This window comes from Orussus abietinus, unplaced genomic scaffold, assembly GCF_000612105.2.
Source record: "Orussus abietinus isolate OABI.00-Male unplaced genomic scaffold, Oabi_2.0 scaffold35, whole genome shotgun sequence".
NCBI classification, from domain to species: domain Eukaryota; kingdom Metazoa; phylum Arthropoda; class Insecta; order Hymenoptera; family Orussidae; genus Orussus; species Orussus abietinus.
Genome location: NW_019394237.1, coordinates 807,749 through 832,336, shown reverse-complemented (window position 1 = coordinate 832,336; position 24,588 = coordinate 807,749). Strand labels below are relative to the sequence as shown.

General features: G+C 46.7%; 4 protein-coding genes across 4 annotated transcripts in view; 2 read left to right on the top strand and 2 right to left on the bottom strand.

Annotated features, from left to right (window-relative positions):
* Window positions 1–1,544, top strand: part of LOC105695035 (low-density lipoprotein receptor-related protein 2) — a 44,479-nt gene extending 42,935 nt beyond the window's left edge. The window contains exon 21 of the transcript XR_001103578.2: window positions 1,408–1,544. The gene's annotated coding sequence lies outside the window, so the exon portion shown is untranslated. The remainder of the gene's footprint in view (window positions 1–1,407) is intronic.
* Window positions 1,545–4,281: 2,737 nt separating this feature from the next.
* LOC105695036 (alanine aminotransferase 1) lies at window positions 4,282–8,541 on the top strand. The gene is made up of 5 exons (XM_012416256.1): window positions 4,282–4,626; window positions 6,626–6,955; window positions 7,035–7,479; window positions 7,586–7,854; window positions 7,950–8,541. Exons 1-5 carry the CDS (start codon window positions 4,300–4,302, stop codon window positions 8,226–8,228), a joined length of 1,650 nt encoding a protein of 549 aa, XP_012271679.1. The 5' UTR covers window positions 4,282–4,299; the 3' UTR covers window positions 8,229–8,541.
* A 1,996-nt stretch (window positions 8,542–10,537) lies between these two features.
* On the bottom strand, window positions 10,538–13,764 carry LOC105694979 (cysteine sulfinic acid decarboxylase). The gene is made up of 3 exons (XM_012416181.1): window positions 13,499–13,764; window positions 11,771–12,171; window positions 10,538–11,615 (listed from the first exon to the last, which is right to left on the bottom strand). Exons 1-3 carry the CDS (start codon window positions 13,754–13,756, stop codon window positions 10,640–10,642), a joined length of 1,635 nt encoding a protein of 544 aa, XP_012271604.1. The 5' UTR covers window positions 13,757–13,764; the 3' UTR covers window positions 10,538–10,639.
* Window positions 13,765–17,819: 4,055 nt separating this feature from the next.
* Window positions 17,820–20,364, bottom strand: LOC105694976 (brain protein I3). Its single transcript, XM_012416173.2, has 3 exons — window positions 19,356–20,364; window positions 19,005–19,141; window positions 17,820–18,667 (listed from the first exon to the last, which is right to left on the bottom strand). The coding sequence occupies exons 1-3, from the start codon at window positions 19,423–19,425 to the stop codon at window positions 18,536–18,538; spliced, it is 339 nt and encodes a 112-aa protein (XP_012271596.1). The 5' UTR covers window positions 19,426–20,364; the 3' UTR covers window positions 17,820–18,535.
* Window positions 20,365–24,588: the final 4,224 nt, after the last annotated feature.

Below are 24,588 nucleotides of genomic sequence, written 5' to 3'. Positions count from 1 at the left end.
GATACGTTAATAAACAAATAGGTTTATTGAGCGACGTCGCCCAGGTTGGATTTTCGGGTTCGTCCTCGGCTCGAGGGGAGGATCGGCCAATGTTGCTGGGAACTTTCTATTTGCAATATATATATTTTTTTATCTTTTTTTTATTGACGCTTAACCCTTTGTACCCGGAGCCATTTCGACATACGGGCGAAATTCGTCTGACCGTGCACGCAATATTCGACCAAACGTCGGGCGCCTTTAGGCGCTCTTACTAGCCAAAGGGTTAACGTGAATTCGTTTGATTATTTATCCACCTTGTTGAATCGGTAGTTGTTAATCGTCTCCAGGTGAGAAACCACCAAAGGGTCGTTGAATATCTGAATTGCAAAAGGAAAGTTCCGAAGAAACGCTCCGTGTACCAAGATGGAGGCCTGGTCTTCTCGATTGTTTGTTCGTTTTTTTTCTTTTTTTTAATGGTGAATGGACTCCTGCAATGCGAACCAATCGGCGCGCGTCCGCGCCCTGTTAAGCATTATTAATTATTATAGGTGTTATAACGACCAATAGTTCTATATATATATATATACATACAAATGTCTCCTCCTTAAGTGTCAACAACGCTCAGCACGTTTGATCGGCCGTACCGACGGTACTGTACATTCTTTATTTTTCTCTAGGCTAAAACGACGAGGCCATCGAAGCTTCGACTTTCCGCCGAGATAGCGAAATTTCGAGGGAAAGGGATTAATTAATTATAAAAAAAGGGAGGAAATTTTCGGTCCTAAATGGAGGCAAAGTTGTCCCGAGTTTCGATACTCGATATCGGAGCAAGTTTGCGTCCCGGACGGCGCTCTTCGGCGGCCGCCATTTTGGAGAACGCGGAGGGACGACGCTTCGGCTCGCCTCGGTGCCCAAATAATTATAAAGAAAGTTCTATAAATAAATAAATAAATATATATTTCACGTTGCAATTGACTTCGACCTGGGCAGGGCTCCAGAGCGTCGGAACGATTATTATAATAATATATATATATATAAATATACATATGTCAGTATTTTGTGTATTTTTTATCGAGCTGACTAAAGGAGAGCAACCGATTGTTAATATATATATGTATACACGTATGTGTGTGTGTATATATATATACACAGATTGTGCAAATATCAAACTGATCCCGTCCAAGAAATAAATTTTAAGGCTAACGAATAAGAGTTCCCTATACCCGTGTGTACATACGTAGACGTAGACGCGAGCTCTAAATTGGAAACAAGATGGCGGCCGCTCGCGCGTGCGTCTCTTGCTATATATATATTATTATTAACCATTTAAACTAGAGGTTGGTCAGGTTATTAAAGGCAATGCGACGGAATAAAAACAAGTAGTTTCTTTAATGCAATAAACGCTTCCAGGCCTTTTTGTTCTTCCAGGCCACAGATATACGAGTAAATGGGGCACTCGATGGGTTTCTTCTTTCGGGAGATGTTTCGCCAGCTTCCCACCAGATGGAGCCGGAGTAGGCGAATCCATAGAGCGGGAAAAATATTAAAAGGATATGAAAGGCGCTACGAAATTACATCAATGTCGATAAAGTATAATTCATTTATACCCTTTTTGGAGGGAATGCCGTTTTGAATACTCAAGTGGTCTTTCATTCTTCGATTCGTTTCAGATTTCACCACGGGAATATGGAGGCCCTAAGGTAGGTCCTGAAACTCATGAAATTTCATTTTTTATCAAAGATTTATTTACTTATGGACTAGAACCAACGTGGCATGGTCCGGGTACGTTTTCGATGGTTTTGCGCCTCTTGGAGGCTTAGAATAAATATGAAAGAGTTTTAGGACTTAGCTCGAACAATTTAGAATACCGTAGAAATAGAATATTACAGAGTCAGACGGGAAAACGTGGAAAATACTTTCACCAACGATTGCAAGATAATGCTGGCTTGTCCGGGGGTTAACACGTGTTTTTAGAGGAAAAATTTAGTTGCAGCTAAACGTCACAGATGGCGACGTCGGTCATAATATAAACAGTCTTTCATATTCTTTTAGACTCTTTCCTCTCAGCCTCTAGTGACTCTTTCATATCCTCTTAATCGAGGGGCGAAGTTGAAATTACCGCCTGGGGAGGGACCAATGAAATCGATCTTCGCGCCTCTCTGGCTCCTCGGCGACTTCGAGAAGCGGAGGGGCTATATATTGTCGAGATGTAAGTATGTAAATAAGCGGCAAGATGTCACACGGCCAGACAAGTTCGTGGACGCGAACCGGTCGAACGCAACCCCGTGGTTGCAGCGAATACGAGGAAGCTGCAAAGAAAAAAAGAAATAACCGCGTCGGTGTTTTTCTAGTGGCGGCCTCATCGTCATTACGGAGCACTAACAGGTACCATTATTATCACAGACAAAGTAACTTTCCCATGTAATTAATCTCGATCGAGGGTTTCTTTGCGCGTTGGCAGGGATATAATTTATATAATATATAAATAATTTATACATTTTAATAAAGGGTAACTTCGAAGGTTTTCCCGAGGAACGGGCGGAGTCTTCTTCGTGAGAATTTACATAATCCGTGGAGCTGTTCGTTACATAATTTCGGCTCGCTGAAAATAAAACTCCTCGAATTTCGGGACCATTGTTCCCGGGAAGGGCTTTGAAATAATTAAAATTCGGGGACGCACATTGTTGGGATTAAAAATCCGCTTTGCTTTCTGACAATAGTGGACATTAGCTCGGCTGATTTTTCTTCGGATTTTTTCTTTTTTTGTTGACATTCCTCCGAGCAGAAACCGGGAAAACTCTCGAGGAAGGTCTTGGCATAGTGCCAGGGAACAAAACACTCGCTTTTGTAGTATTTATGGAGTAATTTAGGTCGATACCGGTAAAGTGTTATTAGAAAATCATGGATTTGCCGCACAGATCGCGCCTTGTGGAAATGTATACGGAGAATATGTGTCCCTTTGAATATGGAGCCATTCCGACATATGGGCGAAATTCGTATGACCGGGCAGGCAATATTGGACCTAACGTCGCGCGCCTTTAGGCGCTCTTAATACCCAGTGGGTTAGAGGGGGCGATCAGCTGAGCGCCGAAAAGCACTGACCTTACGCAAGACTCGAGGTATCTGGCACTTTTCCTTCAGAGAATCAAAGACAAGGCGAACTATTAATAAATTCCGGTCAACCGAGGTCGATTGTTGAAAAATCTCCCTCTCTCTCTTCCACGACGATTCGCCATCTGGCTCATTATCGCCAGCGTTAATTTTCCGGGATTTCGGGATCTTCTGATATTTCCCGAATGAGAATTCATTCTCTTTTCCTTATGGGTCTATTCTTGAGTTGAGGTGGAGTCGAAAGAAATATATATACGAGGGAAAAATGTGACGTTATCGCGAGGGATCCGATAAAAAATTCGGTATTAGTAGTTCGGCCTCTATCGTTATCGATTCTCCGTCCGTGATTACTCGACGGCTCGACTGACCCGTGCCAGTTTTAAATTTAATAAATATCCAGCAGAGTACAACGGTCATGCAGGTCCAAGGCCCTACGTCATGAACACAGGGGCCAGGAACTCAAGGCTTAATTTCCACTAAGAAAAAAGTATCTCTATTGCGAAGCGCCTCGAAATGCAGCGACGGCGTTATCGTCATGGCGTAATACCTTCCGTAAACAGAGATTAATACAATTCATTCCTACCAACACTGATGCATTTAATACTGTGTGGATTTATCGCGGAAAGACCCCTCTTTGTATCGGACTATATCTCCAAACAAGTATAAATGACATTTCGTAAGTTCGAAACTCCCGCCCGCGCAGTGCCATCTATCGGACGACCGCTGAACCCTGCCGTCACTTATAAGCCTAACCGGATCCAGTAGAAATCCGCTAAAAAGATCCTCCCCAAGGTGTGAAAACTCTAATTGTGGGGAAATCTGAAATTTCCCGATAATTATTAGGATATAATTGCGGTTAGAGTTAGAAAGTAAGAGTAATTTTAAATAATCCGTCCGAGTCTCTTTCGACAGGAGTGACAGCCGCCATCTTCCTTCTGTTTGCAGGACCTGCCGGTGGCGCCACCACCGCGCGCGACGGCGACGCGGCGAACCACCGCGGGCCGGAATATCAGAACGAGGGGACGAGCGTCGCGACGCCAGGTCGCACGTGCGCGCGCGCGTCACTCCGCCAAGAGCACTCACGGGGTATTCCGGAGATTGAAGGGACCGCGCAGAGTCGCGGCGGCCATTTTGCATCGAGCTCGACTCTCCGGGTGATCGGAGAGGACCGCGAACGAGGGAAGACAAAACCGTTACGCGGAAACCGCGATGTCGCACACGCGTCTCGGGGGCCTCGCGATCGCGACTCGGCCGCGGGTCTGGAAGCGCGGTGGGAGGTTAGGGGCGGGCGCGGGGGCAGGGGCGAGCCAGGCCAGGGAAACCGCGACAGCGGTAGGTGCGCCCGACCACGGTCGTCGACTAGTGCAGGCTAAGCCGACCGAGCCGAACGCTGGCCGCGCCATGGCGAGTACAGAGGCCAAGAGGAAGCGGGTGCTCTGCGAGGACAACGTCTTCTCCAACCTGCGGCGCATGGAGTACGCAGTGCGCGGGCCGCTGCTCATCCGCGCCCTGGAGATCGAAAAGGAGCTCGAGAAGGTAAGTGACCGCTGCGACTCGCCGCCATGACAGTCGCCGAGCGCTCTGATTGGTCGGCCGGCTCAACGCCGCGCGCTGATTGGCTGCCGCGACTGTCATGGCCGCCGCCGCTTTCGAACACCGGTTCACTTGACGGACTCCGTATGAACGCTTTCCCTTTCTCTCTCCAAGTCCACTTAATCGTGAAACTAACCACACTCGTGATAGTAATTATTAGGATATCGAGAGATAAGTTCCTAGAGGGTATAGGAGTATTGACGTTTCGGTATTTCCTTGGTTGCGATTTTTTCGTGCGGAAGTTAGGCCGAGTCGCGTCTAGGTGCAGTCATTACCTCATGCATTACGCGTTATCGGGTGACCGGGGATAAGTCAATGACGAGTAATGTTGAGTATGCTCTTAATCGGGCCGACTTGTTGTACTTCACGTCGAATTATCTTACAACACTGTGTTAATTACTTTATCGACGCTCGTTGGGGGAATTACTTAAACTTACAATTTAGACGCGTTTGTTAGACACCTGGGTAACGAGAGTATCAGTACCTTGCATTATCAGTCGCTGTACTGTGCTTTGATAGTATTGAGATAGAAGTATTGAACGGCTTACCGAGGCTTCATTCCTATATTCGTCACAATATTGACCGTACAGTCACCGACGACAGTGAATTTATTCCCCCGACACCGCGACTCGCAATTAATCGTCGTGTACCGCGCTTTAACGAGTTCACCTGCGTCATAGGGATCAAATTTCAAGGTCGAGTTCAGCCCTTTAAGAGGATATGAATGGCGCCAAGAAATTTCATCGACGTCGATAAAATAAAATTCATCTATACCCTTTTTGGGAGTAATGCCGTTTTGAATACTCAAGTGGGAACATAAGCTGGCGCGTCCCATTACCGACACTTATATTTATGTTGAAATCTTTTATAGTCTATGTCGAGAATTATACGATCTGAAGGGTTCCATATGTCATTTCGGTAAAGTAATGACAAAAAAATCGATGTAAAACTGCCGAAATCCCATGAATTCAAGACTGTTTATATTTTGACGAACCGACATCGCCATCTATGACGTTTAGCTGCAACTAAATTTTTTCTCTAAAAACACGTGGTAGTCGCGGGACAAGCCAGCATTATCTTGCAATCGTTGGTGAAAGTATTTACCAGATTTTCCCATCTGACTCCGTAATATTCCATTTCTACGGTATTCTAAATTGTTCAAACTAGGTCCTGAAACTCTTTCATTTTTTATTCTAAGCCTCCAAGAAGAGTAAAAACATCGAAAACGTGCCCGGACCACGCAACGTTGGTTCTAGTCCATGATAAGTAAATACATTTGTCATGAAAAATGAAATTTATATAGGCTGACTCTCTCGAATTAGGCAAAATTTCTAAACTCCGGGAAATTTATTTTCCCACGACTCGTGACGGTAGAAAAAATTCGAGGAACGTCCCGAACAACGTTCCAGTCTTTATTCGACGGATATGTAATCTCCTGATGCACATGCGAGATATTAACCGGTCAGTTATGTCATCTCTTCCTCTGGTTCGGAGCCTAACTTTTACGCGCCTCGTCCAAAGTCCATTTACTGACGGATGGCGATGAAATTTTTGAAAAACATTGACTGTGCACCGAGATATTGTACCTGGGGAAAGCTGATAAGGGAAATACGATTAAGAAACTCAGACCCAGTCATTATCTGCAATGTTCAGCTTGGCGCGTCAAATGAATGTCGTTTTCTGAATCTCTTGAATGAGTAAAGTCAACTTTAACAATGCCATCGAGATTGGACGATTTTTCTCAGTTTTTTTAAGCTATGAACGAAACCGATTGGCCCAATTAATACAGAGATATGCATTTTTTAATATTTCGGATCCAACCAATAGTCTATACCTTTATATGCTACGAACAACAGAAAAAGAGAACGTTCTCATGGTTTTTCATTTGTATTTCATTATTCTCTCGGAAATTTCCCGAGAATAATTTGGATGTTTTCTTCAGGGTGCCCAGAAACCATTCAAGGAGGTGATCAAGGCGAATGTAGGCGACGCCCATGCGATGGGACAGAAGCCCATAACGTTCCTGCGCCAAGTCATGACCCTGACCTTATCCCCGGACCTGCTGAACGACCCGAAGTTCCCCGAGGATGCCAAGACAAGAGCCAGGGATATTCTTAAGGGGTGCAAAGGCGGGAGTGTCGGCTCCTATTCCGAGTCGGCCGGTATCGAGATCATTCGCAAGCACGTGGCTCAGTACATCCAAGAGCGCGACGGCTTACCCTGCAATTACACCAACATCATCCTCTCGAATGGCGCCTCCGATGGGATCAAAGTACCGATTAATTGATATCCTTACGTATGCGTATGTACTGTAAGTTGCGTCCCTATTAACACGGAGAACCACCTTGCAGTCCGTCCTGAAGCTGTTCAACGAGCCTCTGGGTGGGAAGCCATCGGGCGTGATGATCCCGATTCCGCAGTATCCCCTGTATTCGGCTTCCCTGGCTGAATTCGGCCTGGCTCAGGTCGGTTATTACTTGAACGAGGAGAATAAATGGTCGCTGGACGTCCCCGAACTGGAGCGCTCCTTGGCGGAGGCCAAGAAGACCTGCAACCCGAGGGCCCTCGTCGTCATCAACCCCGGGAACCCTACGGGCCAGGTTCTGACCAGGGCCAACATCGAAGACATCATCAAGTTCGCTTACAAGAACAATCTCTTCATCCTCGCGGACGAGGTCTACCAGGACAATATCTACGACAAGGACAGCTCCTTCCATGCCGTGAAGAAGGTCATGACCGAGATGGGCGAGCCCTACTCCGGCATGGAGCTCGCCTCCTTCATGTCCATCTCTAAGGGTGCGACCAGACTTGATTCGCTTAAATATACTCAGTAGCAAACTGGGGAAGAACTAAGTAATTCCCGTGTTGTACTTCTCGATAGGTAATCCTTTGTTAATTCCAGGGTACATGGGCGAGTGCGGTATTCGCGGAGGCTACACTGAGATCATCAACGTTGATCCGGCTGTCCTGGCGATACTCCACAAGTCGATCTCTGCGATGCTCTGCCCCACGGTGGTGGGCCAAGTCGCCATGGACGTAGTCGTTAACTCCCCGAAGAAGGGCGAGCCCTCGTACGAGCAGTTCCTGAAGGAAAAGACCTCCGTCCTGGAGTCGCTGGCCGAGAGGTCGCGCCTGGTCGTAGATACATTGAACAGTATTCCCAATATCAAGGTATGATCGGAGAGAATGGCTCCGTATTGCATTTGCTTCCTGCAATTATTCAGTATTCATGTTAAGAAGCGCATCGATTGACTCCCACTTTTCAGGCGAATCCGGCCATGGGAGCCATGTACGTCTTTCCTCGCGTCACCCTGCCCGAAAAAGCGATCCAAGCTGCGAAAGCCGCTGGCCAGCAGCCAGACGTTTTCTATGCCTTCAAGTTACTAGAGAGCACCGGCATCTGCGTCATCGCCGGCTCGGGTTTCGGACAGAAACCCGGGACCTATCACTTCAGGACGACCATTCTCCCCCAGAAGGACAAGATCAAGACCATGCTCGACAGCTTGAAGCGGTTCCACGTCAAGTTCCTCGAGGAGTACAGCTAAGGACGCAAACTGGAGCCGAGAAAGGATGACCGCGTACCCTATGGTACGCGAGATAATCAAACCCAGGTTAGACCTGGGGCGAGAAGGGCATCTTCGAGGCGCGATTTCGCCCGGAGCTGGGACCCTGAAGAAACCTCGTCGAGGGACTGCCCGGATCGCTAAGTCGACTGCCGGTCTATATAGTGATCTATTGAGATTCTGTAAATAAAGATCCGTTCGATCGTCCTGCCAACATCCTGGCAGGGCGATAATCGGTCGTCGATCGACCCGCAACATTTGGCTAATCAAATAAATCATGTTAATACTCTGGGAAGAAGGTTGTCCGCAAAGCGACTAGTTTCTTTTAGAAAATTCACGTGTAATAGAATATTCCGACTATGTTGTCTCATGTGAAACTCGGGACGCGAAGGTACGTTAATTGTCGACGTCGTCGGCAAACGAGAATTTCCTCGTCTTCTGGGTATTTCTTATTACCCTAGCGCCCTTCGCGGAACTACGCAATTTCAATTTCCCTTGCGTCAGCTAGTCGTTAATATGCGGAATCGTTGCGGAGACGGGCAAACCCGTGACCGGGATTTTTCAACCGATTCTTCACACTTTAAGGTGAAGTGGAACCCCCTTCAAGTCAGTCGATTCTAATACAATTTTCTTTTAAGGGTATTAGACCAAATTGTCCGAAACTTTGACACATCACTCCTGATCATCTAAGAATTGTCCTGACACATTGAAAATTTGAATTTTTTAGCCAAATTTTTTAACTCGGCCCAGACCAGAAGCAAAATGGCGTCGAGCTCTCATATTTCGATCGATATCCAATTATCGAAGGCTCTGATATGAGAAACGAAAGGGTCAGGACAATTTTACGACAATTTAGAACACTCTGGTAGTCGATAAACTCGCATTTGAACGAGTTAAAGGCAAAAAAAGTGTTTTATGCGCTTCTATGCTAAAACGATGGTAATACGAGGTCTCGGAGTGAAAATTTAATTGACCTGGAAATCACAGATGGCGCAGGGGGTCCCTCTGCAGTCAATTAGGGCCCCAGAAAGCACGAATCCAGAGGATTTCTGGAGTTTTACTTCGATTTCTTTATAATTATTGTACGAAAACGACAGGTGGAGTATGCCATTTGGTACAATACCCAATATAATTCGACCCAGCTGTCGATATAAAAACCAACGTCGGAAACGTAGGCATTTAGAAAAATCTTCTTTATCAACGTCGATCAAGTTCCTCCACGTGTTTCACTCCACCTTAACTGATTTCCTTTTCTCTTGTCCAAATGTCCTAAATGAGTGAGAATTCTCGTTGACGCGAAATGGTAGGACAAAGTCAAGAATTCCCGCGCATGATTAATTTCGACCGAGTTAACTAAGGCGTGTCAAACAAGGGGATAATTGTAAGTTGCGCAATTGTACGAAACGACAGGTGGAGTATGCCATTTGGTACAATACCCAATATAATTCGACCCAGCTGTCGATATAAAAACCAACGTCGGAAACGTAGGCATTTAGAAAAATCTTCTTTATCAACGTCGATCAAGTTCCTCCACGTGTTTCACTCCACCTTAACTGATTTCCTTTTCTCTTGTCCAAATGTCCTAAATGAGTGAGAATTCTCGTTGACGCGAAATGGTAGGACAAAGTCAAGAATTCCCGCGCATGATTAATTTCGACCGAGTTAACTAAGGCGTGTCAAACAAGGGGATAATTGTAAGTTGCGCAAAAAATCTTTACCACATCTGGTAGTTGGTACCAACCGGTAATCGATTAGCTTCCATGATCCGGGACATTGATGTTGATGTCGCAAGTAGATCCTACATATCGAAGGAGACATTAATGCTTGGCGCTACTTAGTAGACTTTACATCTAATTAATTTCGACATCCTTGTGTTGAAACTGTAATATAGTAGCGTTCAAACGAAAACTCGTCCCATAAATTTCGGGAAAGTAATAATTACACGCCTCGGCTGACACGCTATCTATCTACCTATATCATTTACTAACCAACAAAGCGTAAAACTCAAAGCCAATCATTTAATCACTCATATGTCACATGTCAAGACGCTACATACGACACCGTGTACATACAGAGACCGATAAGTGAGACGGTGTACAGACTGTTAGAAGAAAAAAAGGAAAAAAGAAGAGAAGAAAGCTCGACAGGGATTTTTTACCGGATCGATCGAGATATAACGTTCCCCGGGTATTAATCATGGTAATTGGTGTAATCCAAAACCCTGTTTCTGAGCAAAGAGAGGATAAAAGTGTCAACGAGTTATCGTTAATGCATTTATTAACTCGCACGTTTAAGGCGATTACATTGACGGGTTAATCCGACATGGACTACCCTTGAGTGCTAAACTAGACGCAATATGTACACGGAGAAGACTGCAGGATCCGCAGCTCGTCTCAGAGATCACTTCCGAGCCTCTCGAACTCCTCTACGAAGAAGGTCATGTCCGCCTCGGTGAGGGCCGAGTTCTGGAGGACGAGCCTGAAGAAGTTGGGCTCCCCGCGAATGGGCTGGTAAGTGACCAGCATCGTGCCCTTCTTGACCATCCTCTCTTTCAGGATCGGCGCGACCATGTGGAGGGCTTTGGCGAGGTCGGAAGGCTTGAGCTTCCTCATGGACGGCGGGGTGTACCTGAAGCAGACGTTGGTGCACTCTGGCTCGAGCAGGAGCCTCCAGCCCTCTCTGAAGCGGATCAGGTTGGTGAAGTATCTGGACAACTCGAAGACCCGGTCGACGTGGGTCTCGAGGCCCTTGGTGCCCTTGGCCTTCCACATGAACCAGAACTTGAGGACGTCGGCCCTGCGGCCGCACTGGATGTGCTTGTCCCCGGAGTCGTATGCCGTGTCGTAGAACTTGTCCTTCTGGAAGAGATACGTCGCCTGCATCCCGTGGGCGGCCTGGAGGAGACCCTGGTGTCGCAGCAGCAGGGTGGAGCACTGCTGAGGCGCCGCCAACAGCTTGTGGGGGTTCCAAGTGACGGAGTCGGCGAGTTCAACGCCCTCCAGGAGATGCCGGTGCCTGGAGGACATCAAGGCGCCCCCGCCCCAGGCGGCGTCGACGTGGAGCCACATCCTGTACTTGGCGCAGGTCGCCGCGATCTCCCTGAGGGGATCGAAGGCCCCCAGGACGGTGGTCCCGGCGGTGGCGGACACCATCAGCGGCACCGCCCCCTCTGCCATCGCCCTGGCCACCTGCTCCTCCAGATCCCTCGGGCACATCTTCCCTCGGTGGTCCACCTTGACCGAGTAGACGTTCCTCGTGCCCAGGCCCAGGAAAGCGGCCAGCTTCTTCACGGAGTAGTGGGCGTCCTCGGAGGTGAAGACCACTGGACGACCAACCCCTACCAGCCCGGTCTCCTTCGACTCGGGGAACCTGAAGCGGTTAATAACAGACCTTGGATCACCTGGCTTAGACGATGATGGACCTCTTGGCCAATACAGGACACGCCAGGGCGCGAACGGGAATTATTCCTGTGGAAGTCACGAGGATAGGCTAAACGGACCCGTTCGATTATAAGTAAGGCCGACCTGTGGTGGCGGGCGAGGTTGATGGCGTAGCCATTTGCCATGGACCCTCCTGGACAGAAGATCCCGTCACCCCGGCCGTCCTTCCAGCCGACTATCTTCCGCATCTCCCGCAACACCTCCTCCTCCATCAGGGAGAACACCGGGGAGACCTCGTAGGTGTAGACCGAGGGGTTGAGCGAGTCCGTCAGCCATTGGCCCACCAGTCCGTAGGGGTCCACGCTGGAGAACAGCTGATTGACGAACCGAGGGTGCCCGGTCTTCACGCTGTACCTTATCACCTGGCTTATCAGCCGGAGGAGCTCGTCGTGGGACACCCCGTTCACCGGGAGTTTCAGGTCCAGGATGGACCGCAGCAGCCCTGGCTCCATCCACTCCACCACTCGGCCCTGTCTGGAGGTACCCTGAAAATCAAATTTCTCCAGGTTAACCCGGATTATTCCCGCTAGTGCAATCCAAGGCTAGGGTTGAAACGTTGAATGACCTGCCTCGCAATGCACAAGAATGGATGACGAAAAAAAAAAAAACTAGGCGCAAAAAGTCAATCAGTAGTCTAGGCGAGTCGAACGCGGCGCCTCCACCTCCGCGGCTAGCTGGATGCATTTTTAATGCACCGTTAATGCATATGCCAGATGCATTTATTAATTGCTAAAGGGCGCCGGATGGCGCAATTAAATCAACAGAGGCATTCCTGGTACTGTTGATTTAATTAATTCATTAAAAATTATGCCGAACACTGGCCGCGTCGATCTCTACCGCCTTACGGTAACGCCGTAACGCAACGCGTACACGTCATTTTCCATTCTTTTTATTTTTTCTTTTGCCCCCTTTCCTCCCTGTATCCTTTTCAAACTTTTACGCAAGTCGAGAACCCGGCTCGACGGCGCATTATCCTAGCCTCGGTTTGTCGTCCCCTTCACATTCTCTTGCTCTCCATGAACGGGGAGAAAAATCCGGAAAAAATCCCTCCGACTGGTACACTTCCGCTTAGATCGTACCTATTAGAAATTTTCTATATTTCTTTTTTCTTTTACTTCTACTCCGTTCCCGGTAATATTGGGTCGGTGCATAAGTGATTGCGGAATTTTTTTCAAATATAAAAATGCGCGCATAAATTAAATGTTTTAACGTTATGTTATATGTCATTTTGAAGAGAAATTTTTGCTACGCAACGATAAACTATCTGATTTTACTTAAAGACAATTAGGATTTCACTCGACTAGCAAACAATGACTGATAATGTATATGCGCGTATGAATTAGTCACATTTTTTCATACGAGTAGTAAACAAAACATGACATATATTAATCTTATGACATTTGACGATGAATTATGACAATGACGATGACGACGATGTAATAAAATAAATGACAGCACCCATGTAGTTCGGTTTTGTTACAAATATGTGCTGCATATACACAGTAATATCAGGACAGTAACATAATGTAAGATGAGAGTAACAAAGTTATGTTACATTTATATGGATATGATAGTAACAAATGTTATCTAACCTGTTAGCTCCATGTCAGATAACTGTTAAGTTACTGCATTGTAACAAATGTCACGTAACTGTTAGGTTATTACATTGTAACAAACGTTATGTTATTTGTTAGTTTTAAATTATGTAACTGTTAGGTTTAGTGTTCAGTGGGTAACCGCGAAGAGCCATGCCGGCGAAGTTGTATGTATATCTAGTAAGTTATTATCCCTTGATAAGGTCGATTTACCGACCTCGAAGACAGCCTTCTCGAGGATGAGGTCCAGGGAGTCCCTCAGGAAGCGCTCGTGGGCTTCTCGGAGGGGCAGACTGCGGCGCGCTCTGTCGGGGCTCGGCTCGCGGCTCGACTCCTTCGGGAGGGCCTCGCCAGAGGGCGGCACTGCCGCGCCCTTCGTGGGGCCCGATACGCACACCGGCTCCGCTGTCTCGGTCGTCCCGTAGCCCACGGTCTCCCCCATGGGTTCCCCCAGAGCACCCTCGTTGGCCGGCATCTTCGGGGCTAGTCACTGCGCGGCGTTCGGGAGCTTTCTGCCCGCGCCGGCCGCGTCTCTCTCCACCTTTATAAGGTATAGGTTATGGACCAAGGCCGAGCTCCGTGTCCTCCTGTACACGCGGGCCCCACCGCGCATGCGCCGGCGACGACCTCGCCTGCGCGGAGATCTCGACGAGTTCCTTCCTTCCTTCCTTCGCTTTTTTTACCGTCTCTCGGTGGTCCTTTTCGCTTGTTACTAATAAAAAACATTTTCCCCTGTCCCAAGAAACGTGGACGCTTCAAAATTAACCGCCGGAAGCTTCGTTCAGATACATTTTTACCATTTTCGTACATTAGGTTTGTTCCTTTTTCATAAACTTTTTACACTTTTGCGAAAAATGTACACAAAAGTGTGACGTAGATGGCGCTAGTCGTTTTGCGGGGGCATCTACCCCGAGGGTACACTTTCTCTACACTTTCTACCCTCGATCCCGAGCTAGTGCAAGATGTTATAATAGGCCGGGAATACGGCGGGAAATTTCAAAATTGAAAAGACCAACAAACGGTAAATACAATGTTTGTCCCAAGATCTCCACGTAATATAAATGGAAATAATGATTAATACACTTTCTTCGTGTATAGAACGATTTAGCGTTTTAACTTTGTACGTAATCTTTGAATAATCGTACAATCATAATTTCTTACAAATTACGTATTGATTTGCAAATTATTTATTTACAATTATTGAGCTTCCTAGCGATCGGGACGTCGACGAAAGTGTATCTACACCTTCGGCACCTTTCAAGAAAAGTGTAGTATCCTCGTTACCCTTGAGGGTAGAAAGTGACAACGCAAACAAACCTATTGACAACAAAAAAGCGATATCTTCACCGGGGCAACAGAAATTCTATTTGTTGTTGCAATACCCTTTTCTAGCAACGAATAAATTGTATATCCCTCGTTTGTTTGAATAGGGACGAGAAATTCATTTGCCACTTTGGCAAGGATTTCTTATGAAAATTCACGTGTCTATTTTTCCGGGTGACGTAGTCGGGGTGATGAAAATTTCACTTTACGCGGTCAATGAACGCCCTCGAGCTTCGTCATGGGGGAAAGTCCTCGTCCAGGATGGAGGAAGGGGAAATTCCGTCATTTCTGGTATTCCCTGGGAGGGTTCGTCGACTTCCAGTGCGTCAGAAGTTGCGGGAAAGGCCGAATCTCCTCCTATTTCTTTCTCCACGAAAAAAGGCTCGTGACGTCGTCCTGCATATCTCCGAGCGCGTCACCTCTGATTTCGTCAGTCCACTTTATCCTGCTTTTGGGTACGGACATGACATTGAAGTTTTATATCCTTTTCTTTAAAGTTTCATATCTTTCCCTTTAAGAGGATATGAAAGAGTCTATATATGTATATATATTATATATAAGAGCCTATATATATCTGAGAAGTCAAATCGTTGGGGAAAGCATTCTCTGAATTGAGTATACCGATTCGTTTCAAATTTCACCACGGGAATATGGAGACCCTAAGGTAGGTCCTGAAACTCGTGAAATTTCATTTTTCATCGAAAATTTATTTACTTATCAGGTAAATCAGGGTCAGATGGGAAAATGTGGTAAATACTTTCGCCAAAGATTGCAAGAGAAGGCTGGCTGGTTTTCAGAGCGAAAATTTAGTTGCAGGTAAACGTCACAGATGGCGACGCCGGTTCGTCAAAATGTAAAGAGTCATGAATTCATGGGGTTTCGGCAGTTTTATATTCATCCTTTTTGTCATTACTTTACCGAAATGGCATGTAGAATCCTTCAGTTCCTATAATTCCCAACGTAGACTGTAAAAGACTTCAAGTTGAATGTAAATGTCGGTAATGGGACGCGCCAGCTTATGTTACCACTTGAGTATTCAAAACGGCATTCCCCCTAAAAAGGGTACAGATGGCTTTCACTTTGTCGAGGTCGATTAGATATCTTAGCGCCTTTAATATCCTCTTAATGTTCTACATCCCTTTTAGTTCCAGTTAATCGCCAGAACGCCGTTTCCGTTCGCGCCGAAGAAGAGCGAGGAGATCCAAGATGGCGGCGACGCGGCGAGGCTACGCAACGGTTCGGCTCGCGAGGATGCGACGAACTTTCCTTCAAGAATCGGCGCGGACAAGAGGTAAAGGGTAACGACAAACGTGGAGGGAAATGCGAGGAGACTCGCCGGCCAAGTAAAGCGGCATTGCAGAAAACCTTCGGGCCATTAAACGCTCCCGTACGTCGGTAATTGCCGCTCGTTTGCGCTTTTTTACGCCGCCTCCAGGGGCGTATCGCGCCGTCCTTGTCTGCGGCGTGATTTCTGTCCGATTCTAAACTCTGCATAAATACCGAGCGGCCATTTCCGCACGCAAGGTGAACTTTCGAGAGTTTTTACTAGGGTCTGAGTTTCCGGCTTTTCTGGCCTAGGTTTTGCCAAGGAAGGTCCCAGGGTTACAGATGCAGGGACGCCACGGCGGCCATCTTGAATTTCTCGCGACCCGAGAAATCCACCAGAAGACACGCGGAAAGGCGATTAAAGATGGTACTAGGCCTTAGGAAAAGGCCGAAATCCAACGAAAATAGATAAAGGTAAGGATAAAGAAAGCCGATGAATTTATATCGTCACCGGTTTCGCTTTCGGTGTGGACGCAATCGACGCCACCTATGCTACGGCGTCCCTCCGATTCTTGTTACTTCATCAGCAATTAATGGCACCTTGTTAAAGGTTAACCCCTGTCGACGTATATCATATTAATATACATTTACTGATTTTAGCCGATAATCCGGAGACTCCAGGGAGGAGGATTGCGAGATCCTTAATTCAGGAGTCCTGGGCAACCAATAATTATAACTAAATCCGCGAGATTGACTCGTTGGTTGCGCATCTCCTAGGTGAGTCATACGAAAGTCGACCGACCGTGGTTTCACCTTTGTTGATTGACCGATCGGCCATTGTCCAGGGTCGTTCCAATGGAAGGAAAGCTATTGGGAAACAAAGGAGCCACTTTGCGGCAATTCGGCATGGGGACGCTGTTCTCGCTGTGCAGTGCGACGCTAATCCTCATCGCGGGATGACCTGGCGGAAAACGCGAGGAAAGAGGAATCGGCACCTTGCGGAAATTCAGCGGTTACGGTTAATGTAATAATTAAGGCCTATGTAATCCACGAGGATGACGTAAATCCTTCACGGCTGGTTTCCTCGACAAGGTCGGCGAGCGCTCGTACGTCGTTCCATTCAAGAAACGTAAAAACGAGGTCCTTTGTAGACCGAGGATTTCTTTTCTTTTTTTTTTTCCTTTTCTTTACGGTCGCACCGAGTTAGAAGCAGTTAAGAGGATATAAAAAAGTCAGCCTATGTATATCTGAGAAGTCAAATCGTGGGGGAAAGTATTCTATAAAGTGGCTGTACCGATTCGTTTTCAATTTTACCACGTGGATATGGAGGCCCTAAGGTACGTCCTGAAACTCGTGAAATTTCATTTTTCATGAAATATTTATTTACTTATCATGGACTAGAACCAACGTGGCGTGGTCCGGGCACGTTTTCGCTGTTTTACGCTTCTTGGAGGCTTAGAATCGATAATGAAAGAGTTTCAGGACCTAGCTCGAACAATTTAGAATACCGTAGAAATTAAATATTATAGAGTCAGATGGGAAAATGTGGTTAATACTTTCACCAACTATTGCAAAAGAATGCTGGCTTGTCCTGCAGCTAACGCAGGTTTTTAGAGGAAAAAGTTAGTTGCAGGTAAACGTCAAAGATGGCGACGTCGGTTCGTCAAAATATAAACAGTCATGAATTCATGGGATTTCGACAGTTTGACATCGATCTTTTTATCATTACTTCACCGAAGTGACATATAGAACCCTTTAATTTGTATAATTCTCAGCGTAGACTGTAAAAGACTTCAACATAAATATAAATGTTGCTAATAGGACGCGCCAGGTTATGTTACCTCTTGAGTATTCAAAACGGCATTCCTCCCAAAAAGGGTATAGATGAAATTCCTTAGCGCCTTTCGTATCCTAAGATTCTAGAAGAGGGAAACACAAACGTTCAGAGCTTATCGTTAAAAATATATATTCAACAATTCTGCGGAATTTACGTACAATGTATACAGTACCTACGCGTGGGAAGGCGCGTACGCCGCGACTTGTTTCCAAGGAACGGTAGCCTAATTACAATTAAGATCATTTCCTTTTTCCCTTTGTAGGCGTTCAGGAATCGGAACCACCGGTTCTACTTCCGTCTCCATCGATGGGAGCTGATTCCGCATGGAGATTGTACCTGAGATTTGTTCAACGAGGTTACTGCGAAGCAGTCAACTAGGCCTACCTTGCATTGCGTCGCAAGGGAAGATAGTACGTATTAAACTCTAGCTTAAGGTCTAGTTTTCCATTCGGCAATGTCGTAAGGAAGCGCACGGTAGTCCTGCGAGATTGCCGATGAATTAATTATATTAACATTAAAGGGGTACTTTGTATCCTTCCTTTGTTCTTAGAGTAACTATTACCTGACCATTATTTTTTCCAGGTCTTTGACTTATTAGCTAGCAGTCGAGCTTTTGCATCGACTGCAGGATTTATCGCTTGGAGAGAGGGACGATGCCGATTAGTGCAGCAAGTACAAAATTGGAAGGACAGCGCAATATCTTATAAATACTAAATTCTGGATCATAGCATCCTGGGTTGCCTGAGGTTCTAAGGGCGTTCCAACAACTCGGAATATTTCCGTTCGATCGTCCCTCCCACGGTATTGCTTCGATAGCATCATGAACGATCAGCCAAAGTACGCTCCGCAGTTAGAACATCGTCGGTTCTTCATCAGTAGGCAGCAAAGTATTCCCAGGGGAAAGAAGAAGATTGCACAGAGCAGACCCAGACAAGTGTAGTCGTCCTCTAGTATGCCGACCTGGAATGAAATTAGTTATTATTTCAAGAATATCTTATATTGGTGATAATAACCGGTCACGAGTCAATTGTTTCAACATTATACCCCCTGCGCTCTATGTAACCACACGAGTACAATGCACTTGGCTGATAAGACTGCGATTCGCTGGAGTAAGACAGGGTTAATATGAAAGTAAAACAAAGTCCAGCCTCCCAAAGATTAAATGCAGATCCGAGACATCGAGCGGCAAGTTTTTCATAAATTAATTACTTCAATCCACCGAAAGCACAGACTGTCGCAATATTTAAACGCGTCTCGAAGTATCCCATTTATTTTCACCAACTAACGATTCGCTTACTCGACATGCCGGACAGGTGCCAATGACGATGATCTCCGGCATGATGACGGTGGTCGAAGGAGCGGCGCCATAGCCCTGCGAGTTAGTAACTCCGGTGTTGGGATAGTAGCCTGGCGGTGGATGCAAGGTAACGCATTCTAAACAAACGTCCAAAACATTTATTATCATCGATTGCGATTAGATAAGCCCCGTACACTTGTACGGAGTAATTGCACCCATTACGTAAGCAAACTTCACCGCACTTTTGAGATTGCCTGTTAAACGGTATCAAGGAGGAGTGCCGGGGGTAATTATAACCTCAAATCAAGTGTGTATCATCATGTAGGTCATATTAATAACATTTCTTCTTACCCTGGGGATTAATTATGGAGGAATAAGGCGGCGGCTTGTCGGAGCCCTTGGTTAACGGTTGGCTTTCCATAATCTCGATATTTGTGACAGACTACGTAGCTGGTAACTGCGAACAGCTGATCAAGAAACTGAGAAGTCAGCGCGCATCCTTATCCGTGGTCTGACAATTGGATGGCGCATTATCTAAGAGAGGAGTCCAAGAACGTGTCCGATCTGTTCCCCTGTTCACTTCATGAGAGACCAGGCTGTCTCTCTCGCACCCGCTAAGTATCAACGAGTGCAACAAGGACAAACTTATCTAGGATGCTGCACTGCCTCGAGGCAGCACACTCACGTCACGTCGCAACGAAGCAGGAGTAGATGCTCGGAAATTCCTGATGATCCCAAGCAGAAGAGGAAAAAGAAGCTGCTGACAAGATCGGCCAATATACTATTAATTTTTAAGACGCGTTTGTGAATGGATGTACCCACGCTATTGAGCAACTATACTGTAATCTGTCTTTACGAATAAATAAAGGGTCGACATGTAGCAATGAGTGCATTTAATTAGAGTTATAAGTCTTGAGAACCTGGTAATCGCATCTTACTGAGTCTTAATAATCGCCCATACACCTAAGTTAATATTCATTTCTGAAACAACGCGGAAAAACGAAGGAAGTCGGGAAAAGACGTGAGAAGACGTGTGAAGATTTTTGCGTGCCACCTCCTTAGTCATTCTATGATCCTGTTACAAAGTCAGATTATCGGCTTCGAGTTTTTGCCGCGGTGAAATAATCGTGCTACCTCCTCGGTTGTCCTATGATCCTGTTACAAAGTCGGATTCTCGCCTTCGACATTTTTTCCGCGGTGAAATGGTCGTGCCACCTCCTCGATTGTTCTATGATCCTGTTACAAAGTCGAATTCTCGCTCTCAAAAATTTTCCCTGGTTCAAATGGTCGTGCTACCTCCTCGGTTGTCCTATGATCCTGTTACAACGTCGGATCCTCGCCTTCCAAATTTGTGCCGCGGTGAAATGGTCGTGCCACCTCCTCGGCTATCCTATGATCCTGTTCCATCTCTGGCGATTTGTAACAGGAACATAGGACAACCAAGGAGGTGGCACGGAGTTTTCCCGGGCCCAAATTTTAGGGGTTGAAATTTCCGATTTCTAACAGGAACATAGGATAACCGAGGAGGTGGCACGGTGTTTCCCACGGTCAAAAATTTTAGGGGTTGAAATTTCCGATTTCTAACAGGAACATAGGATAACCGAGGAGGTGGCACCGAGTTTCGTGCCACCTCCTCGGTTGTCCTATGATCCTGTTACAGAGCTACATTTCTCACCCCGAAAATCTCACTTTTTGCCAAAAGACCAGTAGAGTCATTTCCTAGCCTATCGACGGGTTCAATAGGAGCTAGAAATCAGAGGAACGACAGATACTAAGGCTTACAAAAAATATCCTGTACAGCAAATTAATTTCTTTATTATACATCCTCTAGTACATCGTACAGAGAAGAGAAATACTATGTTTAAACAATGTAAACGGAGTATAATTAAAAATAACCCCGACGCAATGTTGAACATCCACAGTCGATACTTTCTGCAGTCGATCAGTCCTCGAGTGAGTTCCTCTTCGCTCTGCTATGCGGCGCCACCATTGATATTCCTCAGTATATCTAAAATGAGATACACGATTTAAATTTGCCACGACTTCGCGGCCGACATTAGACCGAGGAGCGGAAGTGACTTTTCAAAGATGCATGCACAGACGACAAAGAAACGCATCTTCGATATTAATGACATTTGCCGTCCGAGCGACGCGTCAATATCAATTGCTTCTTATATTCCCTTATATTTGGAGCCGTCGACGGGAAAATTTAATGCCACGATGTCTACCTTTCCTCGGACAGATTTCTTCGCCGAGGGCCCCCTCCGAGACGTTCATAAATTGACGTTCGTCATTTACGCCGCGTTTCCGAGAGGGGCTTGATAAGGGAACAAAGCCGCCACCTGTCGGGATAGCCGACAGGTAGCGCGTCGCTCGGTCGGCACGGCCGATTCCCCATCTGTGGGATTTTTATGATTTCTATGATTTCCATCCCATTGACGCGCTCATTTGCATTCGGCCTCGAGAAATCCAGCGCTCTCACCTCCGATTTTTCCAGCACGGCTACTCTCAATGGCCGACGTAGAGTCGTGGAACAATTTTTCCAAACGGTCGCGACTTCACGGCGAACGATTTGAAAATGGACCTTCTTGTCGACGCGAGCGACGTCGAAATCTGTAAATTTCAAAGGACGCATTAAAAATAACAGAAGAGAGGCGAGCAAACGTTCAAATGACGCTTACTTCCCTAAAAATCTCTGTAGTAAATATCCGCCACGTCTTCGCGGCACCAAAATGGCGGCTACCCTGTCGCGGTATGAAATGGGACTGGACTTCCCATCGACGCGAGGGACGTCGAAATGTGTAAATTTCAAAAGATGCATTAAAAATAACAGAAGAGAGGCGAGCAAACGTTCAAATGACTCTTACTTCCCTAAAACTCTCTGTAATAAATATCCGCCACGTCTTCACGGCACCAAAATGGCGGCCGCCGGTCGCGGTATACAAACACGAGGCGACGTCGAGTGTTTGTCCTTTCAATCGAGGACAGTTTAGCGAGCCCGAGGCCTTTCTCTTCTACGGTAATACAGGAGAAAACGCGAGGCTGGCCACTTATCAATCCTCTATCAGTTATTCTTTCCACCGGCGGCCATTTGCGACGCCCTCGAGTGGCCGCTCTTCGGACGTGACCGCCTCTCGATTTCCTTCCCGGGTATTTTTCCAGCCTGAGTGCGTTTAGACGCGGCGAGACGCGTTAGCGATTTCAAAGCGTGCCGATAAGAACGAGCTCTGCAAGGCGGAATGAAATCTCTCGGGGTTAATGGCGGCGTATTTCCGCGTCCCGGCGCCAGAGGTCGTCGTTAACGCTCTTTCGAGCCGAAACGAGAGAACGCCGGAATCCGCGTTGTCCTCCGCACTCGTTTCCGCGGTAGCGTTATCGCCAAGGTATACAAAAGAAGCCGAGTCGCGCATATTTCTCGGCCTAATGTCCGTTATCGGTTTCTACGTGTCAATAAGAGATAACGTCACCGCCGTTTCGCGGAGTCGTTTGCGCTCTCCGCGGCGATTCGTGCCAGAGGCTATCTCGACTTGCGGCGGCCATTTTGGAGAACGCCGGATGCTAAATCGCGCGTTACTTAATCGGGTTCTCTTAATTGCTGCCACGCTACCTATGATAGCGGGGCCCCTTTATCAAATCTGGCTATTTCCGGCCCGTCAGCCGTGATACCAATCCGATTAGCGCGGAAATAACCGCTACTAGGATTGACAGGACCTAAGGAATTATGCAGACGTAAATAAATAAAATACGCCCGAAGGAGGCTATTCTTTTTAATCAATCGCACGACATTCTGTCTCGAAGAAACTACGAAAAACAATATAAATATACTAGTCTCGGCGGCGCCATTTTGGATCCACAGTGAAGGGACGCGGAGTTCGATGGAAAAGGAGAACTTACTTACCGAAAAAGACCCTCTAGGAAACCGGAAACATTCGCACCACTACAATCGTGGGGTCCTTTTATCAAATCTGGGTATTTTCGACCCCTCAGCCTTGAAGAAGCTTCAAGGAAAAATATAAATACACTAGACTCGGCGGCGCCATTTTGGATCCACAGCGAAAAGACGCGGAGTTCGATGGAAAAGGAGAACTTACTTACCGAAAAAGACCCTCTAGGAAACCGGAAGCATTCGCGTCACTACAATCGTGGGGTCCTTTTATCAAATATGGGTATTTTCGACCCTTCAGCCTTGAAGAAGCTTCGAAGAAAAATATAAATACACTAGACTCGGCGGCGCCATTTTGGATCCACAGCGAAAAGACGCGGAGTTCGATGGAAAAGGAGAACTTACTTACCGAAAAAGACCCTCTAGGAAACCGGAAACATTCGCGTCACTACAGTAGCGGGGTCCTTTTATCAAATCTGGTTATTTTCGACCCTTCAGCCGCGATGGCAGTCTGATTACCACGGAAATAGCCACGACTAGGACTGACAGGACCTAAGGAATTACGCAGACGTAAATAAATAAAATACTCCCGAGGGAGGGCGATTCATTCTAATCGATCCCGCGAAGTTCTGGCTCGAAGAAGCTTCGAAGAAAAATTATAAATACACTAGACTCGCCGGCGCCATTTTGGATCCACTCGGAAAGGAGAGCTTACTTACTGAAGAAGACCCTCTCGAAAACCGGGGTATGGCCGAAGGAAGATGGACGCCTTGCTTGTTGGTGAACTTCCTAGACGATTTTATCGCGGCTTGGTAGTCCCGGGATAACCGATGGCTTCATGGAGTTCGACTTTGTTTACGAGTGAAAACGGCAAACACGGCCCGGAAGAGAACCCGGGAAGGGGGAAAAGCGAAGGAAGAGGGACAGGGGGAAACTTGCCCGGAAAATCTTAGGTCCCTCCACCCCGTCTCTCGCATCTTCGTTGTCCGTCCTTCGATAAGGGAAAATTTAATAAACGTTTAATAAAAGTTTAATAAACAAAACCTTTTCGGTGCCACTTTCACATCACCTTAAGGGAACCAAAGTGGAAACTCTCGATAAGCCGGACAGGCGAGGACGTATCTCTTTTTATGCAAGAGTCGCAGGAGATACGGACACATTAGGTCAGCCCGACCGAAGGGGAAGTTGGAGCCATCCCCATTGTTGACTCCACCAGGAGGAATGGAGTTATCGTTATTTTTACGAGGACAACTTTTCCCCCGGTAAGCAGTAATCCATATCGGGGAGGGCGGAAAGAAGACACGAAACTCGAAAACCTCGTCAAACGTCGCGAAGGGCTCGCCGTTAAGGCTGATTTACGAGGTGCTCGGCGTAACCCGCGCCCTCCCTCTCCCTCCCTTTCAATTTCCTCCCTTTTTTCACCGCGGAATAGAAAACCGCGTAATCCGGATGTCGGCGTTCTCGTCGACTTCCGATCCCCGATAACGACGCCGAGCGTCTCTTCGACGGCAAGTCGTTCACCATTAACCCTTTCGCTACTAACTGCGACTACCCTAGTAGCATAGAATAATTTCTAAATATTTCTTTTTGCAATCTTTACTTAATATCTCAAGCGACAGATTTTTTAACATCTCTGGTAGATTTAATTCGAAGATATNCTCTTTGATGATCACGAGTCACGTGTCAACGTTTGGTCCAATA